Below are 20,636 nucleotides of genomic sequence, written 5' to 3' on the forward strand. Positions count from 1 at the left end.
ATGGTGCAGGGGTCCGTATGTATTTTTGCCACATAAAAAAATATTTTTTTTGTAGCACATAATACAATGTCATCTGACATTTTGTGGAAACTAAAATTGTATGTATTAAAAAGACAAAAAAGGGGAAGAAACTGGCATTCATCTCAAATTGGATGATTCAATTATTGAATTGGATTATTCAACTGCGAACACTTGACTTGAACTACATTCTCAAAGCCACAATATTAAGAGTTTTAACATAGATGAGGCAACAAGGGTACATTTCAGGTCTTGATCTCCTTGCATGCAACCGTAGTATGTATGTAATCAAAACAAAATGTAGCAAAAATAAAGACAAAGCAATTATTTATATACTAAAATTACTTTATTACAGCTGATTTCTGTTCAATATCCCTCTGCCAACGCAATAGTAATTATAATACAAACAATAGTACATTTGATCTATAGTTTTATTCTGTTTTATGAATCTTTTTACACAATTTAAATCCACTTGTACTTTTTCAACTCTTATCTTCATAATCTTTCAGACATTTCACCATCTATACATTTTAATACAGGTTACATGAGTTGTAGTGGTAATGCTGTGTCAAGGAAGAATACTGACATCTTCAAAGATATGCAATCTCTCTTTTAATTTGCCTGTCACCACATCTTTTCAAGCCACATTATTTATATTGGCCACTTGACCAGAACTAACTGGCAGCTGGCACATGTTCTATACATTTCATGCCATCAGCCCTAATGATAGGTATAATGGAGAAAAGACAATGCAGTGGTGTCTGGGCTTGGCAACTCTGGTATGGCACAGTGTTTGACCAGAGAAGAATCGCCATTTCTGTATCGGTTTCTCACTCCCATAGGCTTTCAGTCAGTAGGACAAGAATTGACATCAATCGTAAAAGTTATAAAATAAAAAACAATAAAAATCCAGGTTGGTGAAGAAGCCTTATGAATGACTTGATATAAAACAGACTCAAACAGAACATAGACAAACAAAAGTGTGCATAAAACTTAAGGTTGGCATTACAAGAAGTGAGGTTTGATTTGCCTGACATTGAAGTCATTGGCCTTGGCTTTATGACTTGTCTTAGGGTCTATTGTAAAATATTTAAATGCATCCCCTTTCCTTGACTGACTATTCATAATCAGAAAACACTTGTTGGATACAACCTGTTATGTTACAGTAGCTGTAGCTATTCACTGTGTAACACAAATGAAAGTAAAGTTTTTAAGCGTTTTTGGGGAAAAAACTGTTATGTAACATGATGTAATGCATGCTTTCTGAAAAGGGCTCAATATAAATTATATAAGTGGAAAATAAAACTCCCACATCTTAAACCCTTAAACTTAAATCTTCCCAGCATTGTTGTGCCCTTAAATGCAATAGGAATTTGTTACTCAACAAGAGCAAACAAATGAATGTAATTATTCAGTGGCTGGGAACAAAAGACAAATTGGGAAGAGTTAAAAATAAGCTGACAATTGCAGTGATGAATCAGAAGAGGGCCATTAACAAAGTGGGCAGCATTTGAAGAAAATTACTGCAAATGTAGACACACAAAACAGTGTTTTGTGTACACAAACTAAAAATAAGATTATTAGACTATTGACAAGTCAAAAGGATTCTAATTTTGAGATCCCAAGATTTTCAAATTTCAGTTAAGATTTTCAGATGGCAGTTAAATAAGGTTAGTTTAAGAACTTTCTTCTTTTTCTGATTTAGTTCAAGTTTAGTTTAGTTTTTAATGGTTAATCTAAAAAAATAAAATAAAAACAATCAGAACCTTTAGCTCCAGCTTAGTGATTCATGGGATGACATTTCCTATCCTAACCATCTATGGCTCCTTATTCTTTCAGTCCTAGTTAAGGTTAACATGTTTCAAATTATGTTTGAAAAGTGAAATCCCCCATATACATATATTCAGGCTAAGTAGGTCAAGGTGGCCCCAATAATATTCTAACACCCACAAACGTAAAAGATATTTAATACAAATGTAATGGTTCATTGGTCTGTTAGGGGTTGACACAGCAATGGATATCAAAGAAAATCAGTATGCAAGTGCTTTTGCCACATTTATCCATAAAAAGGAGGGGGGGACAGCTCAGAGTTCTTATCAAGTGTCTGCTTAGTCCATGTTATATTTACCTGCTACAAAGCCATAATTAAGAACATGTGCTTGATTCACTAACCATCATTCTTGGGTAGTGATGAGATGGTTTAATATGGACAACATAGCACCTTTTTGAGTGTTTTAGTGTTGCGTAATAGGGCCCTACCATGTTTAACCAGTGTCATAGTTTTCAGTTGTTATATTCTTCAAAGTATTACCAAGCCTGCTGTCATGGTCAAACTAGTATCTAGACAAAGATACATCGATTTCTTTGATAGAAATTACAGACATAATAAAGCATAAATATGCACGTCATAAAATGCCTGCAGCATCCTCTCATCCTGTGATCTACCTCACAATCATGCATAGAGGAAATTATATTTACAGCTGGTTCCTGGACACAGTATAAGCTTTAGAGAAAATGAAACAAATTCTCAAATCAAACAGATTCCTCCCTCGTTATTTAGGTATTGTATGGGTTAAGTGTATGTGGAAATTATTGGAAAGAATTACAACACACAAGTTAACTCGTCTGTATTCTGACCCTTTTCTCACTCTCCACTATATACACAGTACTAACACCACATTCATCCCCAGGGTGTTTTGCTAATAAAGCAAAAGTCTTATCCATTTAAACATTATACATATTTTGCTGTATAAAGTGCTTCAACAAGGCAGCAGTATTAAAAAGGCACTAATAAAATCAAGATTAAATCTAGGATCCTGTAGAAATGAAGTTTCCTCTTTCCTCAGAATCATGTAGGATTTCTCTTTGACATTCTCTGTAAAAGCTGCTCCTAAAATCAGGAGTTTTGCCAGTTTTAAACAGTTTTCTATACGGATATTTTACCCCTCCATAAAAGTAAAAAAATGATCTGTCTACTCTACATCAATGATACGTCACATACCAGAGAAGAATATTCTGAGCATGCGTAATGAGCTTATTTTACTTTGGCAGTAGTGATTTAAATCAAAAGATGAATCACAGAAAAACAAGCTATGGCGAACCAGAAAACAAAATGTGATTCTTATGTGCGGAAAGTCGAGGTGGAATTGCTGCTTATACGCCATGTTTCAGGCTCGAATTCAGGTGCGACATCCCCATTTCCCACATACACCGTTTACATGGCCACACCTCAAGTCTTTACTTTAGAATGAGTTTTAAAAAATCTTACACATTTTAGTGACCTAAAACACAATTTGCGTATGGATGAGAGGGCCAAAGACTGAAGAAAATGTTTGTTTAGCAAAATATCTGTATATATGTTGACAAAGCTTAAATCTGCTGTGAGCAGGCACGGGGCAGCTGACCAGCTGGCACCAATGACCACAATTACAGCAAAAGGGAGACCACAGCACCTGGAGCTGCTTTGACTGGTTGCCCGACTGGGCATAAAACCAGGCAAAGGGAGAGAGAACTTCTGCAAGGAATTACTCCTCTCTCTGCAGACATCAGCGAAGAGTGAAGTCCAGCACACTGTGCATTCACCCAGCCAGGATCACCATGAACACTGATAGACTGACGAGGGGAGTTGGCTGATGAAAAATACTGGCGAGTCAACGCAGCAGATATTAGAGACTGAAACTTTGGAAAGACTACATCTGAAGAAGTACATGGCAGCTCTACCAACCATGATGATGTTTGATGCCATGAAGAAGCAGATGGAGGTAACGAAATCTTGGCTCCTGAAAATGGCAGAGCTGTACAGGGTGTTGGTGGAAAGTGGAATATACAGTACAACCGGGACATCTGTGACATGCGGTTCCCCAAAAAGAAACGTCAGCAGGAGTTTGAAGACAGAGTTGGGAGTTGGAGACCGAGCAACAGACATCTGCAGTGGAGGATGTTGCAGATGCAGACAGATAATGAGGACATGCAGAATGCCAGCAACTTCACAATTGCTGGAGACTGACGGTGGAGCTTCAGGACTCTAAACTACATCTGAAGGGCCAACAGAGCGGCAACTACAAGCTGGAGAAGAAACAACAGCACAAGAACCTCAAAAGAGGATTCAGTTCATATCTGTGGCAGCAGTGAAGGCTGTTCAGGGACACTGCAGCTCCTGCACTTTTACTTGCTGGGCTGCAAGGTCACCCTGGTCACAGATCACTCTTTAGTGGCTGGACAGGGAAACAAATCCTTTGTCTTGTGATACCAGAAAATGGAGATTAACACCTACCAATAATCTGGGCCCAAGAGTTTGAAACTTTTAATCCCAGAGTGGATCACATTTGGATTTTGGGTGTCTTCTTTTTTTGGTTGATTAATCAAACAAACATATTTTCTTACTGACAGTTTGAGATAATTCTATGATAAAAGATCAGATATCAAAGTGTTCCCAATCCTGTTTTTTGGTTTTGAACTACGTAAAAGCCAAATCTGATACTCTGAGATAGGGATTAAGTTTTGAACTCTTGGGGACTTCCAAATACAAGGCAGTTGCAAGAATGGTGCAAATAAACCTATGCCTACTGCTTGGTTAACAACTTTCTAATTGTTGAACAACTAAAGCTGGGAGATTGTCCTCAGTCTCTAGTTGTGCTAAGTGTTTAGAAACTGACATGAGTCCATCAGTTCTCAGATAGCCATGTGGTTTCTCAAACTTTCTGCTTTGTAGTGCAGCACTGAGCTAAATTCCTCCATGGAAAAGCAGATGGCCTGTCCCACATTGGCTCCTCATCGTTTGCCACAATCTCCCTTGGTCATCAGATTAGGGAGGGGCTATGAGCAGGCACAGGTGGCTGCCCAGCCAACCCCAATCACAGCACTTGAAACTAATGGGAGACCAGAGCAGCTGAAACTGCTTTGATAGATTGCCCACCTGGGCATAAAACCAGGCACAGACTGTGCATCATAAGAAGGTAACTACTGGAAAAAACAAATGTCCTCTCTGCAACCAGCAAGCAAAGTGGAGGTTAAGTACTGCGAACTGAGCCGTCACTGAGATGGGATCACTGTTGACTCGGTTACAAAATCATTTCCTGTTGGCCAAAAAAGAGCCCATTTTTGGTTTAAGCCTATCGTTAGTCTCTCACCTTCTCTTTCCCACAGATATGTCCAAGCCTGGGTCTCTCAGAGCTATACAATAAATATAGTAACTGATATGCACAGATTTTGTTTAGTATAACAATTTGATTTGAGGAGAGACTTTGTTGCAACTAAAATGTGTATAAAACAGGACAGTCTAAAAACATTGGCATTCATTTCAAATTGCTGTTTGATTATAGAACATTCAACTGCGAACATTTGACTTTAACTAAATTCTATTATCAACGGTTAAAAAGGCACAATATTTGAGTTTTAACACAGCCTGGAGAGGTCCATCCTGACCCCCAAAATAAGATGCCACAAGGGTGTGGCTAGGTCTCCAGGCTAGGTCAACGGAACTAAACCCTCAACAGTTTTGGCTCTGGACATCTAGAGTCTTATTTTGACCAGGTAACCCAAGTGAAATATTTAATCTGGTAAAAAGACAGGTATTATAATGACCATTACAGCAGGCTGGCATTAAAATAGCAAGTTAGAATTGCTGTTTTTTTCTATTTAAGGACAGACTGATGAATTTTGGTCAAGGGGCTTTCCTAAACATTAGATTATGATTACTCGACACTACATTTGTAAGGACATAGTTACCATTTCAAAGGCTTTTAACAGTGTTTTATGTGCAACATGAGAGCAATGGCTGTGAATAGCATGTAATATACATTTCTAAAAATGTTTCTGAGTGGATAGAGCTGTAAATAAAAAGGGAGTATTAGCAGTTGACACTCAAATGTTTACATACAAACAAAAAAATGTAAATGATCTGTATGTGTGCTGATAAATTGCTGTGAGGAGGGCCGTACATCTTCCAGCCCTTTTGACCTGAGCAACATTTACTTCATCACACATCCACATCTGTACATGGGAGAACCGGGGAGGGTTAGCAAAGGAAGATGGATTTGTAGAGAGCAGTCAATACCCTGTCCCTCACTGCTTTGTTAACTGGACTCTACTAGCCCATGCTCAGACGCAGACTCCAGGATGATAGTGAATCTATGTGTAAGAAAGGTGCGACCCGTTGGATATTTGAGAGGTGACACTGGTACTCCTGCTCATGGCCTGCTCACTGCGCCCTCCTGAGGCTGTCCTCCCCATTGCTTGGGGGCTGTTCTGCACACCTCCACTACTTCGGGAGACTAGCGACCCTGATGAGGGATGACCCCACGGCTGGGGACCCCCACCTCCCTGCATGCCGTGGCCCCAGCCTTGCTGCATAGGTAGCCCTCCCTGACTGGAGTGATAGTGGTGTTGGTAATGGCTGCCTTGGTGGCTTGACCCAGCCCCTGAACCACCACTGCCCCAGTGTGGCCCCTGAGACCCCCCAGACTGGTGGTGCTGTGGAGAATGGCTCCAACTGCCTGGAGCCCCTGGAAAGCTATGGCTGAGGGCTTCTGGGGAGAGGTTTGACAGCACCATGTTGCTGAAGCCTAGACGCATGCTTTCTGAGTCAAAAGCTTCAATCTCTCTGGCTTGACGCTCCAGCAGACTTCGGATTCGCTCCAAGCGCTCGTTCTGCAGGGACAGCATCTCCTCCTCAATCTAGAAACAGAAGAGCCATAGGATCAGGGTACACTTACATTTACAGAAATTAATACTTTGCAGGGTTTCCTGTTCATTGATTTTATTTGGGCAGCCAAGCTAAATACCAGCTCACCTGCCCAAGTGTAAAATTAATCTGTGTAGGATTAATGTCATTGATTTGAAAGTTTGCCCAGTTGTCTGAGCAAGTATACAGAGCACAAATACAGGTGAAGAACTTTATCATAAATGACCTCCTAAATCCTCCGTAGACTTATCAGGGGACACAACAAGATCCCTCCTACTCTGCTCAGCCATTTCCAATAATACAAAACAGTCACAAATAAAAACATAAACAAGAGGGAAGGGAACCTTCTGTTCCAGTAGGGCCCTCCTGAGGGACACTCTCTGTTCCAGGTCCTTCCTCTCACGGTCATGCTGGGCGTCAGTCTGCATCTTGATCTTGCTCTGGTAGGCGTTGAGCAGCTCCAGCTCCTGTTGCAGCTGCATACGAAGCACCTGGCACTGAGCCTCCTGGGCCTCGTCCAGACGCAGCTGAGGACAGAGAGCAGGGTCAGACTAGAGACAGACATCATCATTCTCAAACGTATTCATGTCAAGGACCCCCAAAATGATACATAATAGCCCGCGGAAAAGATATGCCAGGGAACCCCATAAGAGATGATTTTTACGACGTCGCTGTACAGCAGTGATTCTCAAACTTTTTCATTTCAAGGACCCTCGGTCACTGGCCTAGCGTAGATTCTAATGTTGACCGGGCAGAATCTGTAACAGTCCATTTGGTTCAATTTGTACACTCTCTGAGTTACAGAGCAATAGGGGTCCATTTAGCTCCTAACTATCAATCGTTTGGCTGGGGACCCCCTGGAACCCCCTCAAGGACCCCATTTTAAGAACCACTAGGCAAAAATATCAGCGCAAGTCAAACCGGAGTCTTCGTGTATTAACTGTACACACATCTGAGATTGTACATGCCAAGACTTACCGCTTGAGTGGAGAGCATCTCATTGATGGAGTGGTCATACTGCTCGGCTAGGATGGCCAGTTTGCGGTGCTGTTCTTGTTTCAGACGCTTCAGCACCGCCTTGTGGTCTGCCTTTGGTGTGCTCTCCAGTAGGTGGTTCCTCAGGGCCTTGTACTGCCGGGTCTGGATCTTACAGGTATCCTGGAACTGTTTCTTGATCTGTAGCTCTTTGGACTGTCACAGGGTGGGAAAATAGATCAACAGGGAAAACATTACGTACGCTTACATACTCATAGTATCTGGAATTCTGAGTCATATCCAGGTCTGATTTGCGATATGTTGGTTATACTGTATGCATTTTCCGAAATGCACTCAGTAATAAGAGATGTTATGCCTATATTTGTTCAACTGCGTGTGTGTGTGTGTGTGTGTAGTATATATACACATATGCATCGATCACCATCTTCAGGTTCTGGCATTGACCCAAGTTATTGTGTGGGTGAAACATGCACCAGCAGTACACTGAGTATCCGAAGAAAAGTGTTAGTATCTACCATCAGAGTTCTAAAAGGCCAAGTCTCACCTTGAGGCTTTTGGGTTGCTGGCGAACCTCCATAACATGTTTGCGTCTGAGTTCTCTCTCTCTCCTCTTATTGTACTCTTGCTGGTTGGTGAGCTCTGTCTGGTGCTGCAAGCGGATTAGTTCAGCCCTCATCTTCTGGATGGTGTTGAGCTGGCGGAACTCCAGCTCCTGCATAGACTCATGATGCCGCAGAAGCATCGCATGCTCCAGATCCTTCTGTGTCTGACGCTTGTTCAGCTCCTGATCAGACCAAAAAGAATATTGCACTAAATTAAATGTAGTCAAGTTGGCATTTGATTTTATTTCTTGGACAATGTGCAGAACTTGGTGCTTGTCAGTTAAAATCCGATGACCAAATAATTAGGGCTATGATAATCAATCTTACTGTAATAGATAAGACCCATTTCCTGCCTTGATTGATTGGACATTCATTGAGAATACCAAAATATTTAGATCTATATAGCCATAATCACTCAATACCCCAATGTACTTTGTTTCCAGGTAGGCATGTACAATATGCACTGTAGGTATGTCGGAGACTGCCAAGAGAACTGACCTCGCGCACCAAATCTTGCTCAACATTGTGGCGAGCAATCAGGATCCTCCTCTTGAATCTGCGGCACTCCAGGTCTAGGTACTGTCTTTGTCTACGTAGCAGGTTTGCCTCCTCCTCTGCTTGGAAGTGCTGGAAGTTCTCTTTCTGCTTTGACAACCAATCCTGTTTCTCCTTCTTAGGTGTTGATTGATTTTCATTCAGCTCCTAAGAGTCCACGCAAAGGCAGGTAATTAGTAAAATGTTTTATTTATTCTTATACAGCTACTAACGTTTATTACTGTGTACATTTGAACCACCATACAGCAGCATATATTAACTGATGTAAAACATCACCCATTTCCAACCTACGTGTATGTAATTGGTTCTCACTAATGCTCATTATAAGACGGCAGGGAGGGCATTGGACAGTTCAGCAACCTGCCTGTCTACCAGTGACCACACTACAGGGCCAAGAACACTGAAATAATTGCTCAAAACAATATCGATCACCAATATTAGTTTGTGATTGCAAGCAAGCAAAATAGCCAGCATCTTCCCAATCCGAGCCCGATTTCCACTGCACGGTTCACTATGGATGGATATATAAACAGCACCACCGCTCATTATATTAGACCTGTTGAGAACAGCCGTCATCATGCATGACCATTACGCATGCACAGATGTGAATATTTATAGCTACTGTACTATTAATTGATCACATGCACATCAAGCTGAGTGAAGATTTCGAAACGATTCTGAAACTCACTTATCAGTAGTGATATTTTGTCATAGTACCTGTCCATGTAGTGGCCTAATTATTCCCATGAGCGACACGCACGCACAAATTGCAAAGAGGGGAAATAATCTTGGTTTCCCCAGAAGAGTAGCATCTCCCACAGGCTTAATTTAACTTGAAAGGCACAAATGTTGTAGTATTCTGTAACAAGTTTATTACAGACTTGCATGTTAACAACTTAGCACCCAAACAGACTGGGGGTTGACAAGCCGTGCACAAGCCATGCACAGTGGGTGGTTAATGACTGTATTATTTTCTTAAGTACCTACAGCAAGCTGCCTGCACAGCAGGAAACAGACAGTGGTAGTGAGAAATAGAAGCGAGTGGCGTTCATACTGACACGTAAATGGTTGTGAGTGAAAATAAATTCTTCCCATAATCATCCTGTAATCAGGTTCAGTTCTCAATTTAGTCATTATGCCAATTCCAGGATGTTCTCCAGACACCTGTGGTCCCTGTCACTGCTAACCCCTACAGTTGGTCATGTAGGAGGGATTGCATGAGCATGTGTCTCCTCCAATACATATTAAGTTGTCAGACTCTTCTTCTCAACAGACAGTGAGGTGTTGATTTGTAGGGATGATTGTAAAGCATACTGAAAAACACATTATGCGAGCTAGTTCTTCGAACAGGTACCCTAAAGAACCAGTAGGAATAACTAGTGCAGTGACAGAGATCGCCCTCCCCTATACTCGAACGCGGCCAATTATAATCGTTGGAGCACCAGGCCAAGCTGGATGCACCAGAGGATTGTAACCTCTACTGTCCACAGAGTTGGGCAGGAACATTTCCCCTGTGCCACCCAGATGCTCCAACAGATATATATATATATATATATATGCGGCATGCCACAGACACATAGCAGCTTTAACTTTGATTCCTGACCTCCTTGAGTTGTTCCTTGCGCAGTTTGTACTCTCGTTTCTGAGATTCTAAGAAGCTGTTTAGCTCTTTCTTCTGCTGGCTCTGGATGTGCTGTTGGAATTTCTTTTCATCATTGGTAAATGTCTTTGCCTGATGGAAAAAACAGACATGGCAAATCAGCAAGCTTCGCTTGAAACTGTAAAGCAGTTGTCTGCATTCAGAAGTCTTAAAGTGAAATGGCAACAGATGAGAAGGTGAGGTAAAGGGAAGGCCCGTACGTCTTTCTCCATGGATGCCTGATGTTTCTTGATGAGTTTCTCCATCTCCTGGGCAAAGCTATTCCTCTGGTTCTCCAGCTCTTTGTCCAGACGGAGCCTGTGCTCGTCCATCTCAGCCTTAAGCTTGTTTTCCAGAGCCATCAACTGTTTCTGGTGCTGCCTCCGCATGCGCTTGTAGCCTGACATCTGCTCCCGCAACTCTGAATCCTGCGCATGCTCCTTCATCTGGCGAGTAACCTGGCACACAAACATCACAAATTATCATCACAGAGTTTGTTGTTGTGTTAACAAATGGACAAATAACAATACCTACACAGACACTACAAGCTGGACTTTAAGCGGCCCACCGGGCATTTGCCCGGTACGCCAAATGGGGGGGGGCCAGCGGCCCACCGGGCATTTGCCCGGTACGCCAAATGGCCAGTCCGCCCCTGGTTTATTAAAACCTCCGGCACACAAGTTCACAAAAACTTGTGTCCAGCCTGTCCACACTAGGTGCAACCACAATAAGAGTCATGCTTCAACGTTCCTAAACATAATAGTTCCTATCATTACAGTTTGTTTGTTTGTTTTTGTAACAAAGTCATGTCAATGCTGGTCAATGAGGCAGCAAGTCTGTCAGCAGATGCTGTTTGTATGTAATCCTTTGTTAAAATGGATTTCATAAAATTGTTATTGAAATAAAAAAGTATTGTTCAGTTACTGGTATCATCAAGGTATCTGTACCGATATCAACATGTTTCGAACGATAACCAGCAATAACAGAGATTTATATCCTAAACTTAATGAAAATATAACCATCAGAAATGACATACTTGAATGCACATACTGTACTCTTACCACAGAGGCTGTGCGTATAGTAGCAAAGTGTTCACGGTTGCGTTTAGGCCGTGGCGTGTGTGCAGGGGGAGCCTGTGGCTCAGTTGGACGTGTGTGAGGTTCAGCATCGTCATGGTACGTCTCTTCCTCCTGAAAGATATAACACATTGCAAATCCAATGTAACAGGAATCAGATTAATTACTGACTTAAGGGCCATTCACACCAACAATAACTATAAATGAATCGTTTTAAAGATCGTTCTACAAAGTAACTCAAGTCGACACCACAACTATATTGACAGTGGCGAAAGATATCGCTGGACTCACTTTCGCACCGAAACATAACATTACATCTGAATTTACAGGGCATCGCGTTCAACATGTTTACAGAACGTTATCGTTCATCAGTGTGGATGCCCATAACATTATCGTTATAGTTATTGTAGTTATCCTTTTCGGTGTGGATGGCCGTTAATACTGGCCAATTCTGCATTTCAGTAATTCATTATGTTCTTTTATTTTTGTAACAAAGAAAATGTTAAAATGATTCTATATTTTGAAATGGATCAGATACGGAACCTTGATTGCAGCCACATGACTTACCGGTTTGAGGTTTATGACAGAGCTGTTGGACATGACCGTGTGGTCTCCCTCCATATCCAGTTCACTCTTGTCGTCACCAGCGTCTGTCAGACTGTTGACAGAGCTGCTCTGGGAGCTGGCACTGATGGACATGCTGGGAATGGACTGGTTGCTACCCACACTGTTGACTGTGCCAGTCCTGCCCACACTGTGCTCAGGCTCCTGAGGACAACAGACACCGGCATAGAAGGTTAAAGACATTATGAAATGAAACGTATTTTTTCACACTCCTAGAGCATATCCGTGATCACAATTGAGATACAGTATAATTAACAATAGATGTCAAATCCATTTTTGTGTATTTTATTTTTATGTCAAAAGTTACTAAAAGTCCAATCCCAATCACTTCCCGTCAAACAAAGACGTATAATAATAATCATGGGTCATGTTTTCTTACACCTGTGTGATTCCCATAGCTCAATGTTCCTCCAAGCAGCTGTTTCTCACTATGGTGATCCAGGGCTGCTGCTCTGTTATGAATCTAATTCAGGATGACGTCCGGACAGGACATTACAAGCGTTCTCGCTTTAAACTTAAACAGTATGTATCTGACAACATTTGAGGTGAGAAATCAGCAATGCAGTAACAAACGTGCTTCACTGCTTCTCTCCCTTTCTCTGCCTCCCAGTGCAAAGTGCAGACACAAGGCACTGCCATTACATTTACATTGATTCCTAAGACTGAGGTTAAGGTCGGTCGGAATGTGATTTGCTGAGGCAAGCTGGTCAAGTACAGTACTAGATACAGTATTAGGATAGCAATTTTTTTCTACAAACAGTCTTGACAAGAAGGAATGAAAAAATTAGAGAGAGAGAAAGAGATGGGAAGGAAGGAGAGAGTAGCGATAAAAACAGTGAGGCTACAGACCTCCTCCTCATCTTGGGCCTCGGCTGTGGGGCCATTGTGGGCATCATGAAACAGGAGCTTCTTCATTTTGCGATACTGTAAGTTGTCCAAATCACGCACCGCCTCCTTAGTCCTTAAGATCAGGTCCATCAAAACTGATTCTGGTCGCTCCCGTTGTACAAACGCATGCTAAGACAGGGAGGTAAGAGATGCATCACAACATATGTAGCACAAAATCCTAGTGTAAGAAAGTCTGTGGAAACAGGACTTTGCATCTAGACACTAGATGTTTGGCATGCTTGCTGTCAGCCACTCTTAACCATATGAAACCTAGCGTCCATATTCTGGAGTGAACATTAGGCTAAAATAGCAGATCTACAAACGCTCAACATGTTAATGTGCCTCCGGTTAATTAAGTACAGTATATTGGGAATAACTAGTTATTCTTACCTTTAACAGCTCTTCAGAGTTGGGTCGGTCTTGAGGAAATTTCTGCAGGCAAGAATCTACAAAATTTCTGAAATAATCCGTCCTAGAGTGTGGTAGAATGTGTGAAATTAGAAATGACAAAATGCTTCATAATGTGTTATAAAGCATTATGAATTCTTGTAACTATAATTGTAAAGTGTTAAAAGCTGATTATAAATGCATTATGAGTTATACACATTGGATGCATAGCAGGAGTGGTCTAAAACATACACAGAAACAGTGCAATATGCAAAACCTTTCAGGATAAGCTCCCCTGTTTACCATTCACTTGACTGCAGTGATGGGCTCTCATTCTGCGCTATATGGTATAAGGCACTCATTGCATTCATGTTGAACAGTGGAGGCTTCCTTTCAGCTGTGAAAACAAATTACAAGTCACATAAAAAGGGGTGACATCTACTAGCAATGTGGAAAATTCAGAGATTACATAGATTGGGAATAGCATTAACACATATCAGCAACTTCAGCGAATACAGGTAAGGTACATGATATTGCCCAACAAGGTGACCCAACAGAAGCAGAGAATCAACAGGAGTGCCGGATCTGAGACAAAACAAATGGAACAGTTATCTCACCTAATTCTACGCATGTTATTCCCATAGACCATATGTCCACCTTTCCGTCATACTGTCCCTCATCCATAGCCAAGATTACTTCTGGGGCCATCCTAAAAATATATATAAAAATATGTTGAACACAATAAGGCAAATAAAACAGGAAACCAAAATAGATATTGTTAAAGATGCTACAACAGGGAAGGTTACTATAGAAATAGCAACATACCAATATGGCGTCCCCACAAAAGAGTTAGCTGGAGAGGCAATGGAAGCAGAACCAAAATCTGCGAGTTTCACCTGACCTGGCTCTGTCAGCAAGATGTTTCCTGCTTTGATATCTCTGTCAGACCAACACAACACAGAAGATTTACATCTCTTTTCAGCGGTCACATTCCTTGAGTGCATAAGTGAATGGTGCCCAACATACTCCCAAACACTAACACACTGACCGGTGAATCATGTTGTGCGAGTGAAGATAGGCTAACCCCTGAAGAGCACCATGGGTAATTGCAGCAATTTCGACTTCTTGCAGAGGTTTCTTGTGAACTGCAGGGGACACATTCATCAAGAGAGCATTGCAAAAGCATGAAAGGAAACTTCAATAAGAATTGACTACTTGCTTTGCATTATTCAAAATTATGTCACCCGACCTCACTCCTGCAAAATCTCCAACTCACCTTCCAACAGATCTGAGGCAGATCCCAGACAATACTCCATTACCAACTAAAAGCGAAGGACAGTGAAGGTTTGGTTTATTGTGCCACTCAATGGAAAATATGCAATAACCATACAACATCAGCTTAATTACCAATTAGAACCTTACCCAGGCTGTGTGCTCTCGCAGATAACATCCTTTGTACTCTATACTGTTTGGGTGTTGTATTCTCTGCAAGAATTTCACCTCCTTGATTATGTCTTGCCATTTCTGTGGTAGGAAAATTAAGAATAATTAAAATGCATCCTTGTGTAAGAAACATCCAACAAAAACATCTACAACTATGATATTTTATTCCAATTTCTGCATGTGGAGTTTTAGTATCAAACTAAGAAAATACAGAAATATACTTTCAAAGTAAACTCTCATTGTTGCGTGTATTAGACTAGGCAGCACAAAGAAAGCTGGTGCAAATTGTTGCACGTCTTTACACAAAATATCTAGGAATTGACATCATAAAGGAGGAAACCCTAGGCCTAGGGTCAACTGTCATCACTGACAAATACTTTCAGGATCAATTCTATTCCATAATTAAATAGCGTCATTTTGACTGCATGTGTATATCATGAATGTGAGCCTGTTTCTATTACTTGACTGGATAATTGTGTTATAAAAAGAGAGGAGCTCTTGTTTATTTTGGAAATCCAAGTTCATTTAGTTCATAATATAACCATTTTCCTAACCTTGAAGACAGTCACTGACCACCTTTCTGAATGGACAATTACACTACATTATTCACCCATTTAGACCTGTTACACCTATATATTGTTATATGTCAGGATTTAGCAGGCGTTTTTGGAATTGGCCTCAGGTCTAAATGGGTTAATGCCATATAACCTAATTTTAGTTGATTGTCATGCCCCAGTCTTTCATTTTATTGTGCCCCAGAAAACCTTGAACAAAATGATCTGCCATTAGTCAGTGAGTGTCACTAAAATCAATCTATAGTATTGCAAACAGATTCCTTACACGGTTAAGTGCTTTAAATTTAGAATATAATCTTTGCCACACACTACACACACACACACACCTCAATTAAACACATACCATGCACACTGACAAAGTACCTTCAAGCACCACAAAGTGTGCTATGATTAATATACATACATACTTTGCTACTTCTCTTTACCTTCTTCTACTTACTATTGCTTGCTGTAATTCTAAATTATACTTTGTTATTGCTACTACAATGTGAGGAACCAAAACCAATACATTTCACACTTGTGTTGTGCATATGATGTAACAATACAAATCCTGAATCTTGATTCGACATCAAAAACATTAAAATGGTTAATATAGATAATCGTTTACCTCAGTGGTTTGCTTTCCACTATAAGACATCTTTTTGATGGCCACCACTTCATTTGTACGCACATCCCGTGCCTGAAAGACCCCCCAAAAAAAAAGTACTGTTATTTCTCATGCATTGATGCCGCATGCCACATCCTCATTAACTGTACACTTTTAATAACATCTACGTTTGGGTGAAACCCATTAGCAAACAACAGAAACATTACAAGAAATAAATTAAGTCATACACACCATGTTGACTCCTCTACAATTTATTCTGTCCTTGATATAAAATTTGGCAATTCTATAACACTTACTGCTCTTGGATAAAATGTCAATTTTGGTGAGGTGGTTTAAAACAGTTAAATTAAGCTAAGTTCAATGTGAAAGGCAGCAGGGGTGAATCACCCCAGGGTTGCCCAGGAAGTCACCACATGACAGGATAATAAAGTGCTGTGAACACACTAACAGACAAGGCCAACCCAGAACAGAAATACCCCAACTTCGCCCAATAGGCTAAAATGATGGCCAAAAGCACCCCGGCCAAATGTTTTATGAAACTACTCACAAAATAGACAGCCCCAAAGCTGCCATGTCCGATCTCACGTAGATCTGAGTAGAGCTTTTCAGGGTCATCTTTGAAGAAAAGATCAGCAATATCGGGGTCCTTCAGGCTCCCCGCCCGAGTGGCGTTGGGCATAATGAGGGGGGGCAATGCCGCTGTCGCCAGGAACTATCTAGCGAAGTGACAGCCCCCACCAATGGCTCATCTGCAGGACAGTGGCCTCATACGTATTTCAACCTGAAAGGACAAAAAAAAAGGATTTGTTTTAGAGGGGAGGTAGAACCACAGCAATACAAAGAGCAAGATGTAACCTAAAAAAGGTTAATATGTCAACATCCATCACCGTTCCATATCCATATCCCTTTCAGCACTGACAGTGGATACAGCTTTAGGGAGTACATGAGAGACATACTGTATGTTCCCTGTTCTTACATTGTTTATTTATTTTATTTAAATTTAGAGTAGCCAATTATTTTTCAACACATTTCTGTTGTCACTGCTGTCGTATCCTACCGACTCAACTGCCAGTGAGGAGCCCCCACCAGGAGGACATAGAGCCTTTGTGCCACTCCTCCCGCCAAACACTCCCCGCTGACAGGTGCCCCCCCAGCCCGTAAGAGTATGTGCAATGACCAATATCACCCTCCCCACCCGGCTTCCCTCTCCCAAACCGGATGCACCACGGTGGATTCGAACCCACAACCTCCGTGGTGGTGGGCAGGCACTTTACCACCCGAGCGTGAGTGCGTGCGTGTGTGTGTACTATACAAGCTTTGATAAAAGGTTCTATGTCAGATCAAGGATGAATAATTCAAACTGTATCACAGCATTTTAATAGCAGCAGCAGGAAAATGCTGGGCAAGACTTCAACAAGATGGTGGTGATGTTGGGTGGAACTGTGCAGAGTGACCAGTTGGAGATCCTGGTCCATTTTTACTTTAGCTGGAGGTAGAGAGAGATCAGTCTCCTGTTTCCATAGTAACAGCAACTTAAGTAAGAAAAGCAGTTGGCCATGTCCCGACAATCTCCCCTCCCTCACACCCCCAGTCACAGGTATGTACAGACAGATGAAATAAGGAAACAAAGGATAGTCTCCAGTGCAAACAAACACACCAACATTACAACATAGTGAACATACTAGCTGACGGGTGAGATGACATCAGCTAACCTAACAGAACAAAGCATGTTGGCGCCACACTCAAATTACTCATATCTAACACAATGTTATGTCATCACTCTACAGTGTACAAAATGACCAAATAAAAATAATACCCTACACTTTTACAATCAAAATTCAACTTATTTGCAGCATCTGTAGTATTACATAATATCAAGTCTTATTATTGTTGGGATAGAGATCACTGAAGTTACTGAGCCCATGCAACTCAGATGATCAGCTGCAAACAGATGCAGAGCTGACGCCAGAGTCACAAGACTTCTTTTCTCCAGGCCTGGAGGAGCAGCCCTCAGTCCCAGCAGATATCTTTTGTCCCTCGGCAGCAACACTGGACAACTCACTTGACCGCACAGATGCAGCCACAGCCCTGAAATAAAGCCTCATTAACATGTGGGACTGTGCCTCTTTATTGTCAATGTTCTTTGCTACATTGTTGGTAATGAATGAGCTTTGTTGTCATATCTCATGATGGCATTTTCAACTGCAAGCACGTGAGCAGCAAAGTGAGTGATGACAGCTGATACCTTCATGAAACACTATTGCGTGCCAACGAGTGCACATACACACACACAAGAATGCAGCCAGGCAGGACAACAAAGCTAGAGGGGTGAGATTCCCAGTGTATGCTCTCACTGCGCCACATTTTTCAGCATTTCCTGTCTGTGCAGCTACGGGGAGGAAGGAATGGGGCCTGATGAGCAATTAGTCTACTGATTATCTGTCTTCTTCGACCTAATAGCCATGGCACTTACTGAATATGCACCTAGACTTGCATGTCTAGCCTACACTAAATACAAACTTGTAGTCTTATCAAAATCTTGGGACTGAAAATTGACAAAACAAATAATGGATTAAAATGCAATTAACAACAAACCACAATTCAAGCATCCAGCAGCCAGACACCACTATTTCTGGTGATTCAGCAACAATGTTTATGTAGTATAAAACCACAGACTATGTGAGCTTAGTGGATGGCTTTCTTTCTGAAAGATCAATCGTTACCTAATAGAATAGAATCACCAACAGGGAGCCTATAAACCCTCAGTAAAGACTTTTGAGCCCAGACTAACTTGCTAAACTAAATTGTCAGCTAGGCCAAATAAAGAAGGGAGCTTTTCTTTTTCTTTTTAGTTTTCAATTTGTAGAGTTGTTTATGGGTGATGATGCACACTTGCATGTGTCAATCTTGAAAATACCACAACTAGCACTTTGTTAAGGACTGTCTCAACTTTAAATCTGTGACCAATGCCATCATTGCTTAAGTATGGACAATCAGACTATTGTAAAATAATGAAACTTAAACACTTACATGATGCACATAGTCCAGTGGTTCTCAACCAGTGGTCCGGGACCACCAGTGATCTTTAACTCGTGAGTGGGTAAAATGTACACTCTAAAGAGTTAAATCATTGTTAAACTTCTGCATTACTTAATTAAATAATTATTATTTGGATTGCCTGTTGTCTCTCCTATGGTACCAACATCAATACAGCATGGAACTGTGGACAAAATCGTATCCAACGATAACAAAATATTCTACGTCTTGGATCCGAGAGTCTAAATCTCATCAAACGGTGGTCCGTGGCTCAAATGCCGAATAAATAATGGACCCTGATATGAAAAAGGGTTGAAAACCACTGACCTAGTCATCTAACGACCACCTGTGGCTATAGGCACTAGGCAGCACCTGGTTGACGCTGCTATCGGGGCTCTCCTCTCAGAGACAATGCAGGTTACCTACCAGTTCGAAACAGCTGCAGCAGCTGTTTCGCAACAACAAAGTCAAACTTAATCAAGTAGAACTCCAGCACGCACGGCCGAGCGCACGCACTAACTCTCACTAACACTAACACTAACACACACACACACACACACGCACACCAACAGCTTCGAGCTGACTATGTATCGTAGCAAAACTTAACGCTAGCCATATGACAGTTGAACGTGTCAAGTTTTTTTTAAGTGTTATTATGTGCAGTTCTAACAACATAGTGACACCATATTGACTGAATATGTTGTACGACATCCAAATGAACAAAGAGCTCTGTTAACTAATGTTAACTTAACCCGTTAACTAATGCTAACAGGTAAATGTTTACGACTGGGTAGCTATAGCTAACACCAGCTAGCATAGCCAGTTAGCTGAAACTCACCCTCCGCTGACAGGCCAGGGTTTCAGCGGAGCGACACAATGTCGTGTAATTCAACCAGTTTGGGATGAGAAAAGTACTCGTCTTTTGCATCAGCCGAAGGACTACTTTGTTATTACTGAAATATCATTATTCCCAAAGCTGTCAATCGATTATATTGTACGGAATTGCAAAACATGACTTGTTAAAATCCCCACCCTACAGCTAACGGGGGTGCCACAGTCCTCCAATCCCACTCTCAGGCAGCTCCAAAGATGGCCGCCGAGCGTTGGTTCCACTACAACACAGTTACCAAGGATGCGTCAGTGATGTCACAACTATGGTGGCGGAAGAAGTACTCAGATATTTTACTTAAGTAAAAGTAGCAGCAATACCGCAAAACACTCTGTTACAAGTAAAAGGCCTGTGTTCAAAATGTTACTTGAGTTAAAGTACTTAAAGTACCAAAAGTTAAAGTACTAAAATGTTTGAAAAGATAAAAGAGTACAATATTTGCCTCTGAGATGTAGTGGAGTAGAAGTAAAAGTAATGACAATTGGAAATACTCTTGGAAATTAATAAAAAAAATAATAAAACTGTACTTAAGTACAGTACTTGAGTAAATGTACTTAGTTACTTTCCACCACTGCTGACTTTAATATTGTCAATTTGTCATCAAACATGATTTTTATTG

General features: G+C 41.2%; 1 protein-coding gene across 3 annotated transcripts; it reads right to left on the minus strand.

Moving 5' to 3' along the window:
- Positions 1–613: 613 nt before the first annotated feature.
- On the minus strand, positions 614–20,206 carry taok1a (TAO kinase 1a). Of its 3 annotated transcripts, none has more exons than XM_084064813.1 (20): positions 20,161–20,206; positions 16,640–16,873; positions 16,093–16,164; positions 14,890–14,991; positions 14,744–14,789; positions 14,516–14,612; positions 14,293–14,406; positions 14,085–14,176; positions 13,771–13,864; positions 13,471–13,552; positions 13,042–13,209; positions 12,136–12,336; positions 11,554–11,682; positions 10,714–10,950; positions 10,457–10,585; positions 8,797–9,000; positions 8,241–8,480; positions 7,679–7,891; positions 7,045–7,227; positions 614–6,693 (listed from the first exon to the last, which is right to left on the minus strand). In XM_084064813.1, the coding sequence occupies exons 2-20, from the start codon at positions 16,769–16,771 to the stop codon at positions 6,148–6,150; spliced, it is 3,081 nt and encodes a 1,026-aa protein (XP_083920939.1). In that variant the 5' UTR covers positions 16,772–16,873; positions 20,161–20,206; the 3' UTR covers positions 614–6,147. The 3 variants fall into 3 exon arrangements, with proteins under 3 accessions (XP_083920939.1, XP_083920937.1, XP_083920938.1); XM_084064811.1 differs by having other exon boundaries at positions 19,967–20,200; XM_084064812.1 differs by lacking the exon at positions 20,161–20,206 and adding an exon at positions 19,123–19,286.
- Between the last annotated feature and the right edge of the window lie 430 nt (positions 20,207–20,636).

The sequence above is a fragment of the Gymnoscopelus microlampas genome (genome assembly GCF_963454915.1).
Source record: "Gymnoscopelus microlampas genome assembly, chromosome: 8".
In the NCBI taxonomy this organism is placed as follows: domain Eukaryota; kingdom Metazoa; phylum Chordata; class Actinopteri; order Myctophiformes; family Myctophidae; genus Gymnoscopelus; species Gymnoscopelus microlampas.